A 25,757-nucleotide genomic window follows, 5' to 3' on the forward strand; every position below is an offset into this window, starting at 1 on the left:
GTGCTAAAATATTTCACTTTTACATGGCAAAATATAAGTTTGCTAGTATAGTATCCCCACTGGTCATGTATCGGTGTTTCGTTATCGTAAAGGTCTGGTTGCAAATGTGGACCTTAGACAACTAAACAATGAATTACAAACACCATCACATTATTATTAGTAAATGCTATTTATTAGAGGATGATATCTCAGAGGACCTACGATAACTAGAATATTAAAACACCAAAAGCGTGTTCATTTTCAATCACATGTATTACAAAATATTTTCAAATTCATTAAAAAAAATTTTTTACACAAGTACGTTTGCAATACTATTATACAGACATTCCCGTATATTCAATGTGTTAATCGTCATTTATTTTTATATTTTAAATAGCGTTATCAACCCAGATCAGGTACTGTAGGCTATAATATGCGTGCAGTATTAGTAGCAAAAATATGTATAACGAACAACCGTACAACTCTCCCCAACCTCTTCTCTCCCTTCCCCTTAATAGAGATTACAATAAGGCTGAGATAAATGATGGTAGCCTACATTGGCCGTCTTAGAAATTATATCTGCAGATCACGTTATTTTACTGCAGTAACGTACGGTAAAATGTTAGTTTGTTTCGAAGACAGTCACTGTTATAAACAGTAACTGCAGTAGAGTAATTTTCTCTGAAGTTGGTTACCACTAAGACGCAACGCAACGGCGTACGTACACGTGCAACGCAAGTCATTTGACCAATCACAAGCGATGGATCATTTTAACTGCGAGAAATACATTTAATCCAATTTTGGTGGTTTTGATGATAAATACTCAAGGCCTGTACTGAGTACTCAAAGATAGAAATGACGTAATGGGCTTTACATATTGAAATGATAGGTTAAAGTAGGTCAGACTAGCTTGCCAAGAGGGACAGCAAACAGCATGAGAAGGGGCTGATCGACCGAACCAGGCCATGTCACTGTGGCTAGGCTGCTTTCGGGCTGATCGACCGAACCAGGCCATGTCGTTATGTCTAGGCTGCTTTCGGGTGGTGAATGTTTATTATTTATTATTTCTACTTAATTGCACGGTAGGTAGATCATAACCTGGTTTCTTCTCAAAAGAGGTAGAGGTGATAAAATAATGTACTTCGAACACACCATTGCAACAAACCCCTAAAGAATACCAGAAATAGCTGGAAATCTATACTATACTACGAGAAGGCGTACTGCAGTAAGCGAAAGTGCAAACGTGTAGTTGCCTTTTAAACATGACAATATTTATTATAATTTACAGTCTATTATAAAAAGTTGATTTACATTTTTATTTTTACATTTGTACATAATTATTAATCATCTTTGGATGTTATTATTTCAGGCGAATACATCATCAAATATTATTGTATATCATAATTGTTGAAAATATTGTTTACTTCTAGAGTTTGGTTCCCATTGTGTTTAAGTCCGATTTGTCGTGTCTTCTATTGTTACGTTTTCAGCACAAGTTACCGTTCTTCTGTTACGGTTTCCAGTAAATTGTTAAGATAACTTCTCAAAGGTCTACTTAGGTAGTTTACGTTTGTCTGTTCCCTGATAAAACAACCAATCATATGTTGACGTTCTCATGTTACGTTTCCAGCAAAAGTTCTCAAACTTTCTTAATCGAACAGACGTTTACATTATCCAGTTACATTTACTCAAGTACCATTCAGTATTTGACGTTATGTTACAGTAATCAACGTATTACGTTGGTTACGTTCTGGATCATCTGACTCTTTACACTCAACAAATGTTACATTCTCCAGCCTCAAAAAATGTTTTCTGTTACGGAAACTTTCTCATCTCTCCCTAATACATCTATAACCTTTCTACCGGACATTCAATCCAACGTTATTGATATCTACGTCATCATTTTCTTTGGCACGTTCTCAGCCAATCAGAAGTGTAAACGCTTTTGCAAATCGAGTCACTAAAAACACATTTGCAAACTTACACTGATCACACTATTGCTAAAATATAAATATTCCAAAATATCTTAACGACACTTTTCATTCAGAGACTCTAAAGCTTGGTTCACACTATGACGTAACACAAGGACTTAAACGCAACCCAAGTGTGTTCACCAAGTTCGAATAATCCTTCGCTTGTGATTGATCACGTTCTTGTGTTGCGTATCTAGTGGGAACCAAGAATAACTAACGCATCAGCTATGATTATAAATGTAATATATTACAATATTTAACATTAACAATTTTTGGTTCCAATTATTCGTCCATAGCGTGCATCCTTCGTTTATCGGTTCTTTTGTCCCACATTTTTCATCAGACGTTATTTTACATTCGCAGTAACGTTCAGAGTATCCTGCAGGACAGTCACATAAATGTCCCTTCGGACCTACTGCGCATGTCCCGTTATTTGCGCATGGGTTATATTCGCATTGTTCTAATTTGGTTTCACACCGTAAACCAGTGTAGCCGTCGTTACAAACACACATTACGTTGTTGAGTGTCTCGAAACATTTGCCTCCGTTTAAGCACGTGTTCATGATGCACAGAGGTCTCATCGAGCAAGCCCGGCCGGCTGTACCGCGTGGACAGTCGCATGAGAATCCAAGTTGGCCTGGCGTCTTGATGCACTCAAGACCTGTAAATTAATTTTAAAAATGTATTACCGAACTACTTTAGGCCTACATACTACAAGAATAAATCATCAAACAGCACACTATATTTAAACATTTACTTGCATCTCCAGAGTTTTGGAAAGCGGGAGGGGGTTGTATTCAGAGTGGACTGGGGTACACATTTACAATTTGACCAAAACAAAATCTTTTTACTCAAATATTCATATTGTAATTTTAGATTTACAAAGGAAAAAAAAGCAAAAGTTAAGTTGGGTCATTCAACTCAAATAATCTTTATTTCGTCAAACAACTGGTAGATTGTGACGCGTTGTAATATCCTTAATAGTGACCTATGTGGCAGATATAGGGATACACCAAATATTGAAATGATCAAAACATTATTTCCTGAACTACGTAAAATCTTTCCTTTCTTTATGTAGTGCTGACAACTGCAACAACCGTATGACGTAACCCTTTTCTTTTGGGAAGGCCGCCCTTCTCGATGAAGATCCTCGTCTTCAGGATCAAACGAACCAGAAAAAGGACAGACACAATATCGAAATAGATATTTAAAGTAAATTGATATTTCTTATTCTTCTTCTCGTTATTTCACCTGCCTGTCCATTATGTAATATCTAGTAAATGGTTTCGTCCCATGACGTCAAAACTCGTTACTACAACATATTACTTTTCATCAGGCAACCTCTAAGGTCCAGCAGCTGCCAAAAGTGTTTCAATAATTGCTTCTTGAATCAGCCATCAGACTAACCAGGCAACATATTTTAGCCAACATAAAACTTAAACGACTGGACCACTGCACATAATTGAATCACAGTCGCCGAGACTGCGTCGAAACTGTGCCAAACTCTTCGCGCAGGCGCACTTGAGATCACCGCTGTGATCTGATAGATATCAATTAATTCATTACTTTTCTAACTATACAACTGATGCTGTTGATTATAATTAAGACTATTTTGATAGTGAACTCCCTCCGGAATAAACAAGACAGCTCATACTGTTTTGAAGCTTGAATTATGTGGCCAGAGGAATTCGGTTTTGCAGAATGATAATATATTACAAAGGTATAAATGGTTGAATGAAGGAATACAGAATGTAGGCTGCTACAGTAGTACGACCTTTGTTTCAAGACGGTAGCCAAAGAAGGACGAACGTTAAATCAACCAAATATAGTCCCGAACAAAAACTAAGTAAGATATGCAGATAAAATGTGAAACAGTAAAAACGCGTACATAAAATACATAGTAGGCATAGAGCTTGATTTCTTTTGGTTGTTTAACTGGCAAAATGGTTCAACTTTGAAACTAATAATTTTCGTTCGGCCTTTACATGCCTGTGTATAATTTCATAGTTATTGGTATGAATACCTAGTTCAGCTTAGAGGGAGCTAAAGTTTTCTGTTAATAAATCCTTAAGTGAGAACGATTACAAATGATACAACAAGGCAATCTAACAGCAGGATGCTGAGATCCTTAGATTAAAGGTTTATCTGTGGCTGCGACACGATCGGTTCCACGCCCCTTAACAGATACCGCTCTCCGCAGAGAATATATACATACAGTAACTGTTGGTATTTGTCGCAACCAGGTATAAGATCAAAGGACTGCACGAGTTCCTATCTTGGCAAGGCGAGCTACTGTTGTTGATTGCCTCTTATACATGTAGAGAAATATATGTTTAATATTAATGTGGGCCTTCAGTCAGTAATATTGCGTACTACAATACAAAAAAACAACTTAGGCATGTGGTATACGAATTATGAGACAATTAAACTAATAGTGTAACTCGACTAACTTGAGACGAAACCTAACAAGAAACAAACAAAATCTTCGATCGCGGTCCAGATTGACGGGCATGCGCTACTGTTATTATAAATAATTATACATATTAGCCTAGATGCCGAGCTTGTAAATTAATTTCATTAACATAGTTTTATACAAGATATTATACAGTGTAATATCTAATATTCTGATTGATTATCGTTATATTAGCCTTTGCTACCGACAGGGCAAAATGAGAATTTAATTTCCAATAACACCTGGCGGTATGAAAGCGTCAGCTTTATGTTTACATTTCACACCTGTGAAAATGCTCCTCGCCTGGTGAAGACGGGATGGGATTCCCAAATTATGAGAACTAAAGAGTCCTGACAGTCTATCGTGAACTTGTGCATTTGTAGATCGGAGGCCATTTGTAATGGCTTCCGATGGGCTGACTTTAGTATTGGTTCTAGACCGTATTTCGAATTAATATTTAAAAAAAAGATAATATTTTGGCACATAAGGCGTTTCATACGTATATTACTCATTTTCCAGAAAAAATCGAAACGCATGAAAAAGACAATAATACAGACTTGGAGGAAAGTCTAGTCTGGCTTAAACCACGACTCACAAAAACACCAAACACACAAGACTATACAAAGTCAATACAAAAGTAAATGACTAGCCTTCATCGCAACTTGATTCGGTGCACCGCATAAGCGTCTGTTCACATTGCTGCTTCTGTTTGCAGTCACATCTATATCCCTTTGATGTGTGAACGCATGTACTATTCACAGGGCACGTCTTTTCTTGGCAGCGGCCTGTAAACGTTTCACAGTGAACACCCTCATAATCAATTGGACACAGGCAACCCATGCCATCCCTTGAATCCTTGTTAATAAAAGAAGTAAATGTTGTATTCTTTAACTATCAAACTAGTTTGACAACAAAAATGTGATGTGCCCAAATATGGTAGTGATATATCGTCATCGTGTCCATATGTGAGCACATCACATTATCACATAAAGTTTGATATAGTAGACAGAGCCTTATTCCACACAGCACACACCAGCAGAATAAACTCACGACGAATAAAGTTAACATCCATACTCGTTTATGCATTACGTCATGAATTATTTACTCATGCATAACAGATTGTAACTAGCGCTATCGCAGCAACACTAATAGAACTAATAACGCTTATTAGTGTACATTTTCTTTTTATATTAATTGCCATAGATGCTTAATTGTGCTACTCTTCGTTACGCATGATTAATTATAAGAATAAGTACGGATTAAATATAAGAATAAGTACGGATTAAATATAATAATAAGTACGGATTAAATATAAGAATAAGTACGGATTAAATATAAGAATAAGTACGGATTAAATATAAGAATAAGTACGGATTCAATATAAGAATAAGTACGGATTTAATATAAGAATAAGTACGTATTAATGTAATGGGAACACGTACGAGGACGTGTTCCCATTGTCCATTGGTGGTACGGATGGATAAGCGTATGTTATGCACTTGTAACACGTGAACATTCTTGACAGCATAATTTAGAAAACTACCTGCTGTATTATGTTATTATATTTCTGATATTACATTCGTGATTAATAACTAATGATATGATTATGAATATGATGGTTCTCACAAAGTGAATTGAAAACAGTCGGATATACTTACAACACAAGTACCATTGTTCTTGCATTGTCCATTGATACATGATTCATTGATATGGTTTTGACAACGTATACCTGAATAACCTTCTGCGCATGTGCACGTGAATCCCTGTTTTCCTAGACTATAGCACGTACCACCGTTCAAACACGGCACATTGTAATGACAATAACCCTTAGAATCTAAATTAACAAAAATCATTATTTTAAGATATATTTATTTCTATGATTTATAAGTCTATTATTATAGTAATGTTATCATTGAAAAAGAATTATTATTTCGATTTCATTTGATCTGATTTCAAAGTGATTCTGTTCTGGGGGAGGAGAAGGTTAATGTTAGGGGAACGGGGTAGTATCCAGGAGATTACCCTTGAATAAAATAAAATTCACACTGGTTCTGTTTCACGGAATTTAAGACGTATTCCGTTCTTTTTCACGGAACGGAAGACGTATTGACGCTGTTAGACAGAAGCCGAATTATAATCCGCCTACCGCTAGAGAAAATAATGTTCAAATTTAGTTTTCCATTGCACGCTATCAACCTCGCATAATGTAGGCATGAGTTCAAGTCGGTTCCGAGAAATTAATGAACTGATGAAATTGATTTATACACGCCCTATGGTATGAATCACATTTCCACGACGTATAACTGTAATAATTTAATATTATTAGCAATAGTAATAACCGTACTATAATCTGGTAGCGTAATTTACACTATCTATTTTAGTCAATAATTGAGATAGTGCCACACATATTGATATTTTTTTAAAGAAAATAAATCGTTTCATTCCATATCAATACTTTGTAGTATTGTAATTATACTCCGATAGCCATTTTGAAAATTAATCATAATAAACTTAAACAACAACATTAGTGGATAAGCAACCAATCACATTAAAGCATCTCGTTTGCCACAGAGACCTAAATTTGGCAAAAGGTCATGGATAAACACACGATCAATTGATATTTTGGCCCCAACGGCGTTTCATATAAACTAAGTACTGTACTGTATTCATGTACATTTTCAGATTTCTTTTATGCTTAAAGCAATAGATTAGCATATCTCGTGTACTACGGTTACATAACTAATTGGTGCGTATATCATGTTTGGTAATGTTTAATGAAATGTATTTGTTATGAAGATGATACTAACATTAGACCTACAATAACAGGCTTACTAATTTCATACAGCTTTATTTTAAACAAACATGAACAAGATACGAATTCTTATTACCGCCAGGTGATATTCAAAACATTATAATCTCGTTTTTCTTGTCAGTTCGTGAGTTATTATAGATAATACATCGGAATATTAATACATCAAGCTTAAGTTCAACTCTCCTCGAAAGGAAGACATTGTCAGTGTGTACTTAAAATATTATTCAAAATAAATTAAATACCGATAGATGATTTGAAAGAATCTGTATACCTTTATTTATTTGTATTCTTCTCATATTTTTTCATTTGTTTATTGATCATTTACAATGTTGATTTTTTTTTTTGTGTTGGTTTTTTTTAAAGTTGCCCTAACACTTACATACCACCGTAGTAATGTGTCTTGTAGGAATCTAGTGAGACAAATTAATTAATGGCGTGCGAACTAAGTAACAACATGTTGTAACAATACATTCTTCGTGCCCAAAACATGCAACCAGTTTGATGTGTGTAGACAGAGTTTATTTGGTATTGCTATTCACTGTAGTTCATCATTTCGATATACCTACCTATATCACAAAACATTCCATGCCAGCCTGGGTTACATCGACATCCTCCGGGATTGATACAATAGCCGTTGACACAATTTTGGCTAGGAACGCAAACATTGCATAGCTTACCGCCATACCCATCGTGACACCTGTAAAATGTAAAACAGCATTTTAATATATTTACTGAATTGACCAATCAAAAGCGATAGATTACTCGAACTCTTGCCTTTGATTGGTCAACTTTTTAATTTAATATAGGTCTCTTTTATTTTGGCAAAAACTTTCGTACATAATACCTGCATTTACTACCGTCACAAATCCCGTGATCACAATCTAAACAGTCTGAAAATAATTAAAAAGTAATTAAAGTATTATTATAGAGCATATATCACGTATAAAATAATAATTAAATAATTTTTTCTATGAATGTCTGTTGTCATCACGCATTAATATATTAATAACGTGTTCATGTGTGAAAACACTTTTATCGTTTCCAGTTTATTATAGAGAAGGAAAACATAATAGATGATAATATATTCATGTTCAATCTCAAAGAACTGGTAATATAATGATTGGTGTTTAAATTAGCATTAATGAGGGGTTATTATGAAGAGTTATTATAGTCGAGAAAGAACATTGAACCTGTTCCCCTTCTGGCTATGGTATATATTTGGCGCCCCTGCTTTTAACTGCTTGCCGACTCGACAACTTATTACTACTGTATATACAAAACCTTAAGACTATCTTAAGCGTGGTTCCCACTCGAACGCAACGCAGCGACGTATTGACGCAAAGTGTTGTATTACGTAATCACAAGTGGGAACCGACGATGCAACAGTGCTGCAAAAATCGGTTTGATTTCACGCAGGCGGGGGCAAATTATTGGAAGAGCATTATTTTACGTTGCGTAGGTTGCGTTAACTAAGCTTTAACCAGGTTTTCTGTACTATTACAAGATAGATAGATACTGTATATGGGACTGCAACCTTCTAACACAGAAGACCACCTCTCGTCTTTCACATAATGTTTAAACCAAATATATCGTGTGTCGTTTCTTATCAAATTATCATCAATTTACATCAGACAATAATCAAAGCCGATATTTCCAGCTGTTCAGCTTATTTTCTTTACATCATCTAGAACACTTTAAAAATTATACAACATTACTGGCCTCTGTTATCGGTACAATCTTGAGAAAATAATGTTACAACTCGGGTCACGTGCCAAAAAGTCGTTATGTGTCGTGCGTGTACGTATTAGACCACATGTCATTATACTTAGCGTTATGAAGATACATTTTTACAGACAACACAGTCAGATGAAGTTATAAAGATGAAGTTTAAAAAAAACCATATTTACATGACGTTAGAGACTTGTACAATTCAAAGACCTGTATCCTAGTATTACGTGACGTAGACCTACGTCATTGGCTCATGTTTATCGACTTGCGTTATGCATTATATAAGATGTTCCATTTAAATCGACCCACAAGTTGAAAATCTCTCACAATTAGAAAACCTATCCGGATTGCGAACTACTGTATGCAAAAAAATGAATACGGTACAAAGTAGAACCTACAAACGCGCACGATTTTTGATTTAAATAGCCTTATTGACCGATTCTCTTTATACTGTTGTCATCTGTAATATAGTGTGACGCCTGTATCATAGGCCATCTAAACCTAGCGCTCTATCCTTAGTACAGAATGCAGGCGCAACATGTGACATATGTGACACTGTATTACGTAATTTGCCTAAGATAATGCCATGATGTGGAGATACGGTACAGAGAATCGGGTGATTCAAATATAAAATATTACCCAATTAATATAGTACTGTATATTCATTTCCAACAAATTATATCTTATTTCTGTGTAATGCAAGTGTCAATCAACCATGACGTGATAATAGACAGGCAACACGTTGCTGGCACTCAAGGGACCTCCATTAATATACTAATACTCTACTATGATTTATATTAATATTTTATATAACATAAATATCGATATTATTTGTGACAGACGGTAACATTCATATCATTAACATCAATAAAAAAACAACACAATTTAGTACAAGCTATACTACATGTTTTGATGAATCGAATAATTAATCGATCGATTGATCGATTGATTGATTTGATCGATTAGTATTCAGTGAATGATGGAATAATTCCAATTGATTGATTATTGATCGAATGATTGACCTATTGATTGATCGATCAAGTGAGCGAATTATTGATTAATTGATCGACTGATTGACCTATTCATTGATCGATCAAGTGAGCAAATTATTGATTGATTAATTGATCAAATGATTGACCTATTTTTTGATCGATCAAGTGAGCGAATTATTGATTGATTAATTAATCGAATGATTGACCTATTAATTGATCGATCAAGTGAGCGAATGATTGATTGATTAATTGATCGAATCAGTAAATGTGATTGATTGATTGATTGAATAAATAAATGAATGATATTGCCATTCTCACATAAGATACAACGTTTTGCTTACACTGCAAAAAGTAACAAACGATTTATACCGATGACATATCAAATAAAAAATTGCACTTTGCTTTATTTTAATTTATAGGCCTATATCATTTTAAAATATATTAAAGTAATAAAGGGTGTAAAGATATATTTAAATCACCATACTTTGAAATTACTCGTCCCTACTTTGAACAAGCCATTATAGGCATTTATGTGTACAGATTATTTATGCTACTGCTTTAACGTTCAAATTCAAATGGTACAATGTACATTACTACATGACAAGATGATTTAAGATTGGTATGAAGACATTACGCCCAAGGCGACCATTTAGAGATACTATTAATTGAAAGGGTAATGGGTGAACATTAAAATGATGACGTTTGTAGCCTAACATTTAGGCTTTAACCGTGATTCAAAGTATTCTGAATGTTTGTTTTAAAATAAAGGAGAAAACAAGCCAGTAAAAATGCCGAAGCGCAGAGATTCTGTAGAGTGAAAGCGATCAGTTATCAGCATTACGATTTTATATCTAAGCGTAATGACCTTTTTAATCAATTCTCGTACGGTTTCATTAAAAAAATCCTGCAGTATCGTATCTGTTGACTGTAACATGGCCATACCATAGCACATAACTCATAAATATTAATTTAATAAAAATTGACCACGCTAAGGTTCGAAAAAAGGGTCTACCAATTGGAAAGCTGTATCGAAGCACCAATCTGGCAAACAAGCGTTGACATCGCTGAAGAAGAGGTTACCTGTTCTTTTCCCTAGACTCCTGGGAATTTATATACACATCACATGGGTCAGCCAGAATTTGGAAAGATGTTATTGGAAAGGTTCGTAATTGGGAAGAGGGGAAGGTGGTGTTTTAATGCGAGCTTATATAATAAGTAACATGAAATAATAATATGTTCGTTTCACAATTCTGAATTCTATGACTCGAAGATTACTCTTGTAAAACAACTGGTCAGAGTATTATGTTTCGCGGCACCACATCAATTTAAGATACATGAATTAAAAAGCAATTACGACACAGTCAGATTTAAACGGCCAAATGCTACGATGAAGATTTAAGTGTAAGATTACGAACTCCCAAAGAGCCGTGCTCCTGTCGAACGCGCGAAACATTCATTAACAAGCGACGGCAATGATATTGGAATGAATTCCCCTTCCGTCTATCCCCACCAAGCAGTCCACAACCGTTTTCGGGAATTTGGACTTCCCGGGTATATTTCTATGAAACTTTTGGTTGTTGGGGTTTAATTGTAGTGATCAAAAGTTGAAGGTTAGGTTAAGCTTATGGAATCTTTAAAAACAAGTGTAGGGAGGGGGGTTATAGTAAAGGCACCTGGTGGCGAGGTAAACCTTTCGATGAAACCATACATGCTTGCAACGCCTGATTCGACGTGTATCATTTTGTGATCACTTCGAGACGTGACACACGATTTCGAGAAATAGTATTAGCGCATTCTAATTACGACCTCTAATGTTCGGACTGCACTTTTATATTCACGATTATTGGTGATTTGTTTTGGTCATACAGTTAGGTCCCCTCCTTTAGTGATTTGTTTTGGTCATACAGTTAGGTCTCCTCCTTTGGTGATTTGTTTTGGTCATACAGTTAGGTCTCCTCCTTTGGTGATTTGTTTTGGTCATACAGTTAGGTCCCCTCCTTTGGTGATTTGTTTTGATCATACAGTTAGGTCCCCTCCTTTGGTGATTTGTTTTGGTCATACAGTTAGGTCCCCTCCTTTGGTGATTTGTTTTGGTCATACAGTTAGGTCCCCTCCTTTGGTGATTTGTTTTGGTCATACAGTTAGGTCCCCTCCTTTGGTGATTTGTTTTGGTCATACAGTTAGGTCCCCTCCTTTGGTGATTTGTTTTGGTCATACAGTTAGGTCCCCTCCTTTAGTGATTTGTTTTGGTCATACAGTTAGGTCTCCTCCTTTGGTGATTTGATTTGGTCATACAGTTAGGTCCTCTCCTTTGGTGATTTGTTTTGATCATACAGTTAGGTCCCCTCCTTTGGTGATTTGTTTTGGTCATACAGTTAGGTCTCCTCCTTTGGTGATTTGTTTTGGTCATACAGTTAGGTCCTCTCCTTTGGTGATTTGTTTTGGTCATACAGTTAGGTCCCCTCCTTTGGTGATTTGATTTGGTCATACAGTTAGGTCTCCTCCTTTGGTGATTTGTTTTGGTCATACAGTTAGGTCCCCTCCTTTGGTGATTTGTTTTGGTCATACAGTTAGGTCCTCTCCTTTGGTGATTTGTTTTGGTCATACAGTTAGGTCTCCTCCTTTGGTGATTTGTTTTGGTCATACAGTTAGGTCCCTTCCTTTAGTGATTTGTTTTGGTCATACAGTTAGGTCTCCTCCTTTGGTGATTTGTTTTGGTCATACAGTTAGGTCTCCTCCTTTGGTGATTTGTTTTGGTCATACAGTTAGGTCCCCTCCTTTGGTGATTTGTTTTGGTCATACAGTTAGGTCTCCTCCTTTGGTGATTTGTTTTGGTCATACAGTTAGGTCCCCTCCTTTGGTGATTTGTTTTGGTCATACAGTTAGGTCCTCTCCTTTGGTGATTTGTTTTGGTCATACAGTTAGGTCCCCTCCTTTGGTGATTTGTTTTGGTCATACAGTTAGGTCTCCTCCTTTGGTGATTTGTTTTGGTCATACAGTTAGGTCCCCTCCTTTGGTGATTTGTTTTGGTCATACAGTTAGGTCCCTTCCTTTAGTGATTTGTTTTGGTCATACAGTTAGGTCTCCTCCTTTGGTGATTTGTTTTGGTCATACAGTTAGGTCCCCTCCTTTGGTGATTTGTTTTGGTCATACAGTTAGGTCCCCTCCTTTGGTGATTTGTTTTGGTCATACAGTTAGGTCCTCTCCTTTGGTGATTTGTTTTGGTCATACAGTTAGGTCTCCTCCTTTGGTGATTTGTTTTGGTCATACAGTTAGGTCCCTTCCTTTAGTGATTTGTTTTGGTCATACAGTTAGGTCTCCTCCTTTGGTGATTTGTTTTGGTCATACAGTTAGGTCTCCTCCTTTGGTGATTTGTTTTGGTCATACAGTTAGGTCCCCTCCTTTGGTGATTTGTTTTGGTCATACAGTTAGGTCCCCTCCTTTAGTGATTTGTTTTGGTCATACAGTTAGGTCCCCTCCTTTGGTGATTTGTTTTGATCATACAGTTAGGTCCCCTCCTTTGGTGATTTGTTTTGGTCATACAGTTAGGTCCCCTCCTTTGGTGATTTGTTTTGGTCATACAGTTAGGTCTCCTCCTTTGGTGATTTGTTTTGATCATACAGTTAGGTCTCCTCCTTTGGTGATTTGTTTTGGTCATACAGTTAGGTCTCCTCCTTTGGTGATTTGTTTTGGTCATACAGTTAGGTCCCCTCCTTTGGTGATTTGTTTTGATCATACAGTTAGGTCCCCTCCTTTGGTGATTTGTTTTGGTCATACAGTTAGGTCCCCTCCTTTGGTGATTTGTTTTGGTCATACAGTTAGGTCCCCTCCTTTGGTGACCGTGATTTGTTTTGATCATACAGTTAGGTCCCCTCCTTTGGTGATTTGTTTTGGTCATACAGTTAGGTCCCCTCCTTTAGTGATTTGTTTTGGTCATACAGTTAGGTCCCCTCCTTTAGTGATTTGTTTTGGTCATACAGTTAGGTCCCCTCCTTTGGTGATTTGTTTTGGTCATACAGTTAGGTCTCCTCCTTTGGTGATTTGTTTTGGTCATACAGTTAGGTCCCCTCCTTTAGTGATTTGTTTTGGTCATACAGTTAGGTCCCCTCCTTTGGTGATTTGTTTTGGTCATACAGTTAGGTCCCCTCCTTTGGTGATTTGTTTTGGTCATACAGTTAGGTCTCCTCCTTTGGTGATTTGTTTTGGTCATACAGTTAGGTCTCCTCCTTTGGTGATTTGTTTTGGTCATACAGTTAGGTCCCCTCCTTTAGTGATTTGTTTTGGTCATACAGTTAGGTCCCCTCCTTTGGTGATTTGTTTTGGTCATACAGTTAGGTCCCCTCCTTTGGTGATTTGTTTTGGTCATACAGTTAGGTCTCCTCCTTTGGTGATTTGTTTTGGTCATACAGTTAGGTCTCCTCCTTTGGTGATTTGTTTTGGTCATACAGTTAGGTCCTCTCCTTTAGAAGGACAGTTTCCCGTGAATCGAACAAGGGAAATGTGTGTCCTAACACTATACGGACAACACCATTCAGGATACACGGCGGGACAACATTGTATAAGGGGGAACTTTGCTGAGTTCAGAAGTCTTCTTATAGACATTTTGGATAATTTTAAATATTCTATTGGCAACGTGTCTAGGCCTACGTCGATGCACTTTTACAACAGTCAACATGAGCACGATAATATAGAATATTACTACAACAGCAGTCAACATAGGCACGATAATGTAGAACATTACTACAACAGTCAACATGAGCACGATAATGTAGAACATTACTACAACAGCAGTCAACATAGGCACGATAATGTAGAACATTACTACAACAGTCAACATAGGCACGATAATGTAGAACATTACACTTTGCGAAAGGTATACAAATGTACAAATGGGATGTGTTAATCAATCACGATATAGAATATCTCGAAGCATGCTAATGTTTAGTTTTCAATATCCGTACATCTGCTATGCTATATTAGTCGTATATGATGGATAACATAGTCACAACACACATCCAACGGTATCAATAACAACGTACTCTTATGAATAAGGAATTAATATACTCATAGCAGTCTAGAATTACTAAGTTTATAAAAAAAATGTGCAAAATGACTAGGTTTGTAAGATTAGGTTAGTACAGTACCGTCCGCTCGGCGTTGTGTGTAAATAGTTATAAGGTATTAACGTAGATGTCCTGAGCGGAACCACCGCCGTCCGCGCTCCGCCGCCGCGTTGTTGTGTGTAAATGTTGTGTCATAAGGAATAACATAGGTTCTATATTTGTATTACCGTTACCGCCTGTCTGTGTAAATTGGCCTTTACCGTTACCGCTCCTCGAGATCTGAATAAATTGGGCCTCAGGAATTAATCGGACGACTTAATGTCCGCTACATTCGGACATTATGTTATCGGTGCTGATATTACGAATCCGTTATTACGAACAGCGTATGCATTTTACTTCCTCCGAAATGTTACGTAAACGGCGTTCCATAGTCCTCCTTCTATAACCTGATAACTCTCGCTCTGTTTATTATCTGTAGGCCTAATACAAATTTCAAACCTAGAATGGCGTTTAATCTATCATTTGTATGATACTGCTGTAGGTTAACCAAACTAAACTATTGGGTTAATCTTAACATTTGCTGTTGAAAAGACTTTTAGAAAGACATTTAGAAAATAGTTGATTTATTCTATATCTTAAAATTGATTCTTTTTTACTATCACGATAACCCGATTGTATCTGATGCCATAAATCAGGCGATAAAAACATTACCGACAGCAATTAGAAGCTTATAACAACTTTACTGCTAAACTTTCAACAGTTTCGAAATGGTTCGTTTTTTTAATATCGATTATTTTTAATAAATGTCATATAATGCCGAAAAAAAAAAAGTTCTCTAATATTTCTTTATTTTAGTAAGTTAAAAATCCAGTACTTAAATCATAATTGTCAAATCATTTATAATTTAATTGTAGGAACAAAACATGATAATCGTGTTTTTAAATTAGATCACATCTACCTTAGTATTATATTAGTAGAATTTGAAAAACAATAATCTGTAGTACTATAACAGCAAGATTACACAAAAATTATTAAATCGTGTCATTTCTAACGATAGGGCGAATTTCGCCTGTTACCCTAACGTACCCCTATTTGATTTTAGTACACATGCGCAAAAAGGATGTAAAGCTTGGTTCCCACAAGAAGAACGCAACGAAATAACGTAGACGCAGCGCAATGACGTAGACGCAACGCAAAAGAGCTGAACACCAATGACAAGCAATAGTTCGAATAATCCATCGCTTGTGATTGGTCAAACGTCATTGTGTTGCGCCTCTAGTGGGAACCAAGCAAAGCGCAACGCAAGTAATTGGACCAGTCACGATGCGATGGGATGATGATTGTGGAAACCAATCTTTAGCGACTTCTACTGTTCTAAATTTGTCTGTAGGCCTATAGTACGAAATATATGCAAATAAATAAACGCCTGTAATTCGCCTTCACTGTAATAGGGGCCTTAAGATTAAAATAGTAAATCAAAGATAATTTCCCACCAACAACGACATAGTTTCAAATCTAAATTTGAGCGCGATCATATTGCGTAAGCGATACGCGTTCCGTTACTGATATTTCATAACGAGAGCTAAGAAGTTGACGCTAAAGGCGTCACAATGTGTGAACATCTTATTCACTCGCATAGCAGCTAAATATTTCCACCATAGGCCGTCTAACCATAGTAACAGCATGCGGGAGTATGTCGGCTGATACCCCGACGTGTTAGAAAACATATCGTGTTTTGTTTTTCGAATAAGTGAGCTTAGTATTAAACGTTTGGATAGCGGATAATTTGACATAAATTCGATATATATCGGGTTTATGATTTAATAACCTCTTTAGAGTATTATGTTAACATGGTTGTTGTAGATGAACAATCTTAAAATGTTCTTGTTTGCAACGGTAATAATGGTACCTTGTTCAAATATCATTTTCCATAAAATGTTGTATTCTTTCGTCATCTCGTCGTGTCCTCAACATCGATTTATCCGGCACCACCAGCGCCAACATAATTATAGATATAGTTAATTTTATATTGTATGTGGAGAGACTAGGATCTATATTCTTAAGGTCAATTTACACAGACGAGCGGTAACGGTAAGCGGAAAGCCGCGTACCTTGTCCCACGTACAATCTGTATCTTTGAAACCAACCGCCCGCGCTCCGCCGCCACCGCGTTGTGTTTAAATGGTAATAAGGAATAACATAGGTTCTATATTTGCATTACTTTACTATTTATTATTTAATTGAAAAAAAAAATTATATTAATATGGTACTGAATACTAGCGTTGAACAACCTACAATATTGATGTCATGTAAAATGCCATGATAAATAAAATACATGACAATATGCAGCACGAACGCGTCCACTGACATGAGCAATGATCCGGTTAAATTGAGATGAAAATAGTTGAATATTGAAATTATTCTATATAATATGAAAACTCGTACATTGATAATTGCGTCAAATAAGGTGATTCACGCTCGCATATAGATAGTAATGTTATTGGATTTATTCGACAATAGTAGGCCTAATATTTAGCTTATTTGTTGAATTATTCGACAAATTCTCTCGCTAAAATGTTGGGGCTAGACTTGACTTGTTTGCCATTTTTGTAGAAATTTCGAAAGCTTAATTTGTCTCTTTAGTTACACCATTATTGGGCGCGTCTTGAATGTTTACAAAATAAATTATTAATTTGAAAAAGCCGTGGATATCAGTGGCTGGATCTTAATGCAGATAAAATAAATAGAAAGATATTTAAATCAAAACGGTAAAGCAAATCAGCAAAAAAGTAAGTGTTTTGGGGAAAATACTATGCTGTCGATCGTCCGGAATAATTATCTGTGACTAGCGGTTTTCAAGATATAGAGTACTTATAGAAAATGGCGGCCATTTTGAATTATGCAAATTAGACTACTTCCCGTTGTCGAAAAACGTCCTAACGTTGATAAATGTGTTCAGTAGGGTCTAAAGAACACATTTTATCAAAAAAAACCTTTTCTTGCAATTTGTGTGAGAAAAGGGTCATTTTTTAGCTAAATCCCATGGACTATAATTGAGAATGATGTTAGAGTTACATTACAAATCCCTCTTCCCAAAAATACTGGAACTAATTGACTACATGTACAATTTCTACTGGATATTCCTATTCTCTTGTCATAATAATTATTATCGGGGTAGACTGAACTTATCCTACAATAACTATTATGTACTGTACTCAATATGATAGCTGAATGTCATTAAAATTCGCATTTGTAACGTTATATTGGTGTAGTATTCTTCAACAAATTGATGTAATTTTGTTGATACAATATGTGTCAATGATACGCCTATTCTCTCTTCAAACACAACAGTTCAAACTGGTATTACTACAGTATTGCCACAATACGGTCGAGCTTATATTCCCTTCTAACACAATTACATAAATTAATATTAATCGAAGACTGAAGTGAAGAACTCCAAATTAAGGGGACCCATTCTGGACCCATTCTGGACCCATTCTGGACCCATTCTGGACCCATTCTGGACCCATTCTGGACCAAATACAGTTTCCATGAATAGCTCCCCTTGGGGTTGAATGTTGTATATTTCCACTCGTTCGTTTTAGCAGGAAGGTGTCCCCTTAATAGAGGTGCACACTGTATTTGATTGAATATTGAATCGAATTCAATTCAATTCAAATTAAATTAATTTACTTCCTTTTACAATTTAAACAATAATGGAATAAATAAAACATAGCCAAATAACAATAAATCTGAGGGAAAAGGAAGAATGCAGGATCCCAGAAATATACATAATCTGGAGTCGGGTCTGCCTGTGACACAAAACGAAGGGATAAAGACAAGCGGGACACGGGACAGGACAAATCAACAAAAAACAACATTGTTATTGTTATTGTTATTTATTTGTTCAATGTTTTAACAACATTGAACAACATAACGTTAATGAACTATTAAAATACACTCTCAAGGGTCCAATTTTGTTTAGGTGAATCATCTCTTTGTGGTAACATTATACGGTTAAATCTATATACATCATTAATGTAATGCATTATGAATCGATAAAATTATATATATAACATTTGTTTTTATCGCTTTCAGTTTAGATCGAAGTTAAAGAGCAAATTCATTCTCCAATCAGAGAATGGAGGAATTATTAGTTTAAACCAACTCTTCCATGATCAGTGAATTGGGCTTCGAAGACAACCGTTTGTGACCATGTACAACTGATTATCTGGACTTGGACCTAATCCACCAAAAACAGAGAATCGAATGATAAGATGAGATAAGCACATCCCTGTGTCTCTCGCACGCGCAATCAATTGACAAACTCTTAAGCTTAGTTCCCACTAGCGACGCAACGCGACGCAACGCAACGCAAGAAAATTATTGTGTTTGCAACCGCCTGCGTGAAATCAACCTGCAATGCTTCCAGCACTGTTGCTTCGTCGGTTTCCACTTGTGATTACGCAATACAGCACTTTGCGTCGATACGTCGCTGCGCTGCGTTAAGCTTGGTTCCCACTAGAACGTAACGTAAGGACGTAAACGCAACGCAAGCGTTTTAACCAATGACAAGCGAAGTTATAGACAGTTAGCAATCACAAGCGAATAAGCCATCGCTTGTGATTGGTCAATTCACTTGCGTTGCGTTACGTCCTTGTCTTGCGTCGCTAGTGGGAACCACGCTTTATAGTGGGAACCACGCTTTAGTTCATGTTAGAACCTGGACATCAATCCACAAAAAAAGAGGAATCAATTAACATGACGTAATCAGTTCCATATCACAGGTATAGTGAAACATCGAAAGCTGAGCCGACCCTCGACCAAAAGATTTGAACCCAAACTCTCGGATTGCCTGCAACAGCACTAGTAGTAGCATTACATACCTTCATGTTCTTAGCACTAACTTTAAAACGCAAACTGTCGAATTCAATTATGATATCTATTTCATAATTATAATATTGTTTATTTAATTCACTTTGTCTAAAAGCGATTTTAGCGATATTGCGTGTTCACCTGCCCGCTATTAGGCCTACTACATCAACACACATGGGGCCTGTCCACACTAGAGCATGTTTAAGCTCTGCCTACACTATCAAACCAGGGAAGAGTGAAACTTTTCCCTGATCAAACTTTATGGATTGTGACAAAAAAATCACCGGTGATGTGCCCATATGGAAATGATGATTGTCATATCATTACCATATTTAAGCATATCACTACTACCATTATTTAAGCACATCACACTCTTTTTGTCTAGTTTTCTAGTTTAGACAGAGCTTTCATTATGTATATTTTAGGTTTTTGTACTATTCTTATCTTAATACGCGCACTAATTAGTCAGGATGAGTCAATCTTGGCAATGTGCCTTATCTGTTATAAATAATTTAATTACGGATTTCTGTGATTTAGTTCAATCGGTAATACGATCAGAAGAGATAAGCTTTACATATGTAACCTAAATAATGATACAGTATATTATTAATCAATAATGCGACATGAAAAGATCTGTATCACGTGAAACCTGTTAGGCAAATGCAAGTTGGAGATAGATATTGAGGCGAGAGACTGATAAAGGTAATAGGCAGATTTCAATTTGCGATGGCCTAGGACCTAGGGGCGAGTTACGTCACGTTCCATTGTCCTCGGCACAGTTTTGCTGAATTCTGGTTCAGGTGACAATCAACGATACATTACGTAGGTCCTTAGAATATGGATATGATCTGATAAATTATTTTAAATTGAAATCCCATCCGCATTGTTATTGAATTGTCGTCACTGCAGGGATTGGAAGAAGTTCAACCCTACGAGTTAAGTCGCATTCACACACACGTTCCGTTTCATGGAACGAAACACGGCGCCGTGTTGTTAAATAATGGAAAATTATATAAAGAGTAACGGCTTTAAAGCGCGGTTCCCACTAGCGATTTAACGTAACGCAACACTACGACGTATTGACGCAAAGTGCTGTATTGCGTAATCACAAGTGGGAACCGATGACGTAATAGTGCTGCAAACACGCAGGTTTGATTACACGCAGGCGGGGCAAACACAATTATCAGAAGGGCATTTTGTTACGTTGCGTAGGTTGCGTATACGTTGCGTTGCTAATGGAAACCAAGCGTTAGTGTGAATGTAGCATTAATGTTCGATTGGATGAAAACGCATTTACTAATTTAAAAAAAACAAAACCCTGAAACACAGCTGGGAATGAATGAGTTGGACACAGGATTGGTTGTCCATAATCACCCGATGATGTGGGATGGGAATATTTGAATGTATTAAAAGTACACTTACTTTCTGCCACTGTTAAGAACACCAGGGCCATGGTTGCGAATATAAACACCAAATACACTTTATATTGTCCTTCTGAACGACAAATCATTGTTTCTCCTCGTCACAAATTTGGAATCGTCTTTACATACAATCATAGCCACAGCCAAGTCTTCAACTCATTATGAGTGAATTACATATTCCGGTATCTTGTTCATTGTCCACACAGAAAAGAGCTTCCTGGTGATTCAATCCACCTTGTAGGCCTACTTGTAATACTCTTGTTCTCTCCAATGAGAGAGATTTTATTAATGCTCTTAACTTTTGCCGCTAAGGATAACGCTGCAATCGAACGAACGTCAGAAAATGCCGTCTCAAGAACGTTAGATATTCACTTCAGCGCGCGCCGCCTCGCAGGAACCGGTTGTTTCTGTGGAGTTAACAATAAGTGTACTATTACAAACATCCATTAGGTACATAAACCATTACCATTAATGATATAACGAGAAATGCATAATGAGCAAAATGTCAACGCTTTACTGAAAGAATTGACGATAATGATTTACATAAACGCGATTCAGCATAATAAAAACTGTGGCAATTGTTTATGCGTTATGGATTAAAACATACAACACTTTAAACGCGTTACAGATCAAGTTGACGCGATTGAGCATATCTTAAACGCAAGTTTGGAATAAAAAACGTCTTTATTAGCTTTTCTTTACAGTGTAAATTACGTTCTGCATTAACATGGGTCTAAAACAGTTTTAAAATGCTTAATAAATGTAAATTCGTTACATACATTAAGTTGCCGCAATGATGATGTGCATTAATTTGTGAATCAGAAACGCAATTTTGTAATAAACAACGGGTTATTAGAAACCCAGACGTTTTTCTTGACATTTAAACTGTAACTGAACAATTGAAATTATAACTAACATAAATGTAATTACTCCGATACCATGACGACTAATTACATCATGTTTTGGTTTTAACTTCAAATTGCGTCATTCTAAAACATCTACACTTAAATCGAAAACCTGGATGCTCATAAAAACGATTAAATTCAAACATTAAATCGAAATTCAGCGATAATGTAACTGTAATCTTCAGGCGCCTGCTGAATCGAACTGTCGATGGAAAAGGGGTGATCATCAAAATATATTGTAACATTTAAATCTGTTTAATATCAGTATCAGGCGTGTGTTCGATTAGATTATTGATCGTGAGATCGTGGTTCGAATCCAACTGTCGCCGCATTTCTTGTATCCTTATAGACACTTACTTACTGTATACATTTGCATCTGTCCACCCAGGTCATGTTTGACTCAACAAATGACCGGGGTAATAATGTGCTATGTGCATTTGAGCATGATTATTCTAAATAGAAATGTGGTAATTATTATTGTCAGCATCAAGGTACACCCATTTTAAAGGAGATCACTTTCTCGTTCAACGAACAAGGGGGGAAGTATATGTTTTAAGACGTAGGCCATCCAATCCCTATTTAATGGACATCAAATATTATGGGGAAAATATGTTGGGTTCCAAGGGTGTCCTTAATCTATAGGGATTCCAATGTATATCACTGAAGCCGTCATACGTTCTCTATTTCTATTTATGAAGAACTTTTAATCTTACAAATACACATCCACATCTAGCTTCATTGTCTTTTATATTTCAATATAGCCTATAGTAGTTAAAAAACAATTAAAATGAATATTATTGCTGTGTATGTCGTTTCTGACAATATTCTGGCGTGTTTTTTGTTTGCTGCAGCAGACAATAATATCGGGTTTTTTAAACTGTGGGCCTAATTTGGGCATGATACTCTGTGTATCGGTCTGTGTGTTTTTAAAACGCTGCGAGTGAACTGAAACAGAAATGTATATAAATCCAAAGGCAATGCTATGGGTATCAGCGATAAGTAAAACAGTCAAACAAAATTGGCAGAACTTTCAAGCAACATCAGTGCAAGAAATGTAAAATCCTACTGCATACTGACGCCAATGTTGATGAAGAATTAATTTCGTTTAATAACCAGAGGAAAATTGTCTTAATTTTGAAGACGTAAAAAGCTGTAGGTTAGTCGAAAGTAAATACACAATAATTAATAGCAATATAAACCAGGATACGTGTCAACAATAACAGCCACGGGTCTTTGAAATGGTTAGTTGATCGTTTGTATTATTACAATACCACTATGTATAAGAATACATCGTCATAATGAAGTAGGTTTATAATAATGATCTATAGACAGGATTCAGACACATTTTTATCGGGAAAATAGACTTATAAATAATGATCTATAGACAGGATTCAGACACATTGTATCGGGAAAATAGACTTATAAATAATGATCTATAGACAGGATTCAGACACATTTGTATCGGCAAAATAGACTTATAAATAATAACAAGAGTAAGATCATTAAATAGATTGTGTATAAAAGTTGATCGAAAATCGATTGATTGATAATATATAATGAATATTGAAGCCGCCAGAAACCCCTGTAAATTCAGCAACGTGTGTGTATTCAAAATTTAATCATAGTTCGTCAAATAGGTAGGCCTATAAAAATAATAAATTCTTAACTCTATAATAATTTGTGTATTTTTATTGGACCATTTTTGGGGTATTTATTTCTAAGTTTTTAATGCACCAAGACAAGGAAGTTCTTCCTCCCTATAGGCCTAATACTTCCAGCCAATGAAAGTGCAGACAACATTTACGCTACCACATCAACGATTACTGTGTTATATCGTTAAATCAAAGACAAGAATATGAGATATTCCAATGTTTATTTTTTGGTTGCCAACGATTTCGATTTTCAAATAACGTCATCATAATGTTACGCACACACTTCACGTGCAAAGTGGGTTACTTATCTCTGCTTGAAATCATCGTATCATCATAAACAAGACACTAAGACAACCCATCCGAACAAGACCAAGTCCATAGGGACACCTAATTGCTGCTAAACTCAATACCTAATCCATAGACAGTTTATTAAATAACCAATACTTTAGTATAGCCGTCCAACAACAAGCACACGCTGATTGGGTTCACATGTTATAGGTCTGCTCGTATTGATCATACGATAAAATATATGGGAGTATAAATTAATGGAGTCCGATAATAGTGATTGAATTAAATATATGCTCGGTCGTGTTTTTCAAACATTAAAGATCTCAGAAAAACGAGTAGCGGATCGCACACGTACCCACTGTCCTCTCTCTTGTTTAATAAATCCCTTTAAAATATATATAGGCGCGGCCTACCGTATAATATATATAAATGCGCCCACACTGCAAACAAAATATATGAAGATCACAGTTAAGTAGACTAATTCATCGGTAAGAAGACCAGTTGGTTATAAATTTAATTTTGATGGAGTACCTCTTTTACACGCAATTTATACGTATATCAAAATGTCCTAAACCACGACAAAAACAATTACATCTTGTAGGCCTTTTTAACTTCACTTTATCACTTCTTCTTTAAGGTTTCTTAATTATTATCGTATCAGTCACTTTACAATCATTTTTAAATGAACCACGATAAAAAAAAAACCCACAAATATTATAACTCGTAACTTACATTTATCTCTTCTTCTTTTCAACATTACCAATCAATCAGTTTTAGAATCATCTCATTAAATGAACACACGGGCAAATCGCATGGACAACAACCGAGTGTAACAGTTTTCAGGTTTACTCGCAATGTAATATGGCCTAGAGTATGTGTCGCAAAACACAGCCTTGAGACCGTTGTTGTCATGTCACGCACTGGGCCGGCGAACTCCCGCTAATGCGTCTTTGCTTCTTCAATGCACTTGTAATTGTTAGATAACCGTCGTACTTGCCCACATATATGACCTACATTTAAAATGTGACGAGCAGGCGATTGATCACTGATCGGTGTCTTTTGAATATCGTACGTTTAATAAACAGGGTCGTCATCCCTGTACAATACCACGTGCTATATCGCAGGATATACCGCGTAGTCTGATTTTAACAGATGAATACCGTCGATGGCGCTTAGATGTCGCATCACGAATTAGAATCTAACAACAATCGATCGTGCGACGAAATTTGTCGCGAATAATTATAAATTAAGCGAACAATCTCAGATGATTATCTTTCGCGCCAAATTTAAGTAGTTTGAAACACTCAGGTTGTATAAACAAAATCTCCGAGGTACGTTTCCATTTGACGCCGTTAAAAAAAGTTGTCTCTGGAAAACAAAGGTGGATTACCCGACGATACAACAGCGGTATCAGTTCTAGCGACGTTAAACAACTAGCAGTATCGCGTCTTCAGACAGCAACAATCGTCCCATGGTAGTACTGAAGTTTATTGAAATTACTAGGTTTAAATGTTAGGTAGTAAGGTAGTTAGAAGCTAGGTTTGACCTGTTGCCGTCAGGAGACGCGTAATACCGAGGACGTAACGTCGGACGTGATACCGTACGAGAATCGGCTGC

At 36.3% G+C, this 25,757-nt stretch overlaps 1 protein-coding gene across 1 annotated transcript; it reads right to left on the reverse strand.

Annotated features, from left to right (window-relative positions):
• Positions 1-171: 171 nt before the first annotated feature.
• On the reverse strand, positions 172-21,696 carry LOC140060147 (protein glp-1-like). The gene is made up of 6 exons (XM_072106236.1): positions 21,297-21,696; positions 8,061-8,106; positions 7,783-7,913; positions 6,063-6,238; positions 5,055-5,259; positions 172-2,613 (listed from the first exon to the last, which is right to left on the reverse strand). Exons 1-6 carry the CDS (start codon positions 21,382-21,384, stop codon positions 2,174-2,176), a joined length of 1,086 nt encoding a protein of 361 aa, XP_071962337.1. The 5' UTR covers positions 21,385-21,696; the 3' UTR covers positions 172-2,173.
• Between the last annotated feature and the right edge of the window lie 4,061 nt (positions 21,697-25,757).

This window comes from Antedon mediterranea, chromosome 10 (assembly GCF_964355755.1).
Source record: "Antedon mediterranea chromosome 10, ecAntMedi1.1, whole genome shotgun sequence".
NCBI classification, from domain to species: Eukaryota; Metazoa; Echinodermata; class Crinoidea; order Comatulida; family Antedonidae; genus Antedon; species Antedon mediterranea.

Coding starts and splice junctions, on each gene's coding strand:
- LOC140060147 (XM_072106236.1), bottom strand. CDS start 21,384: ATGATTTGTCGTTCAGAAGGACAATATAAAGTGTATTTGGTGTTTATA. Junction 7,914..8,060: donor TGTGACGGTAGTAAATGCAG/GTATTATGTACG, acceptor TACATTTTACAG/GTGTCACGATGGGTATGGCG. Junction 2,614..5,054: donor CGAATCAAGTTGCGATGAAG/GCTAGTCATTTA, acceptor ATTAATTTACAG/GTCTTGAGTGCATCAAGACG.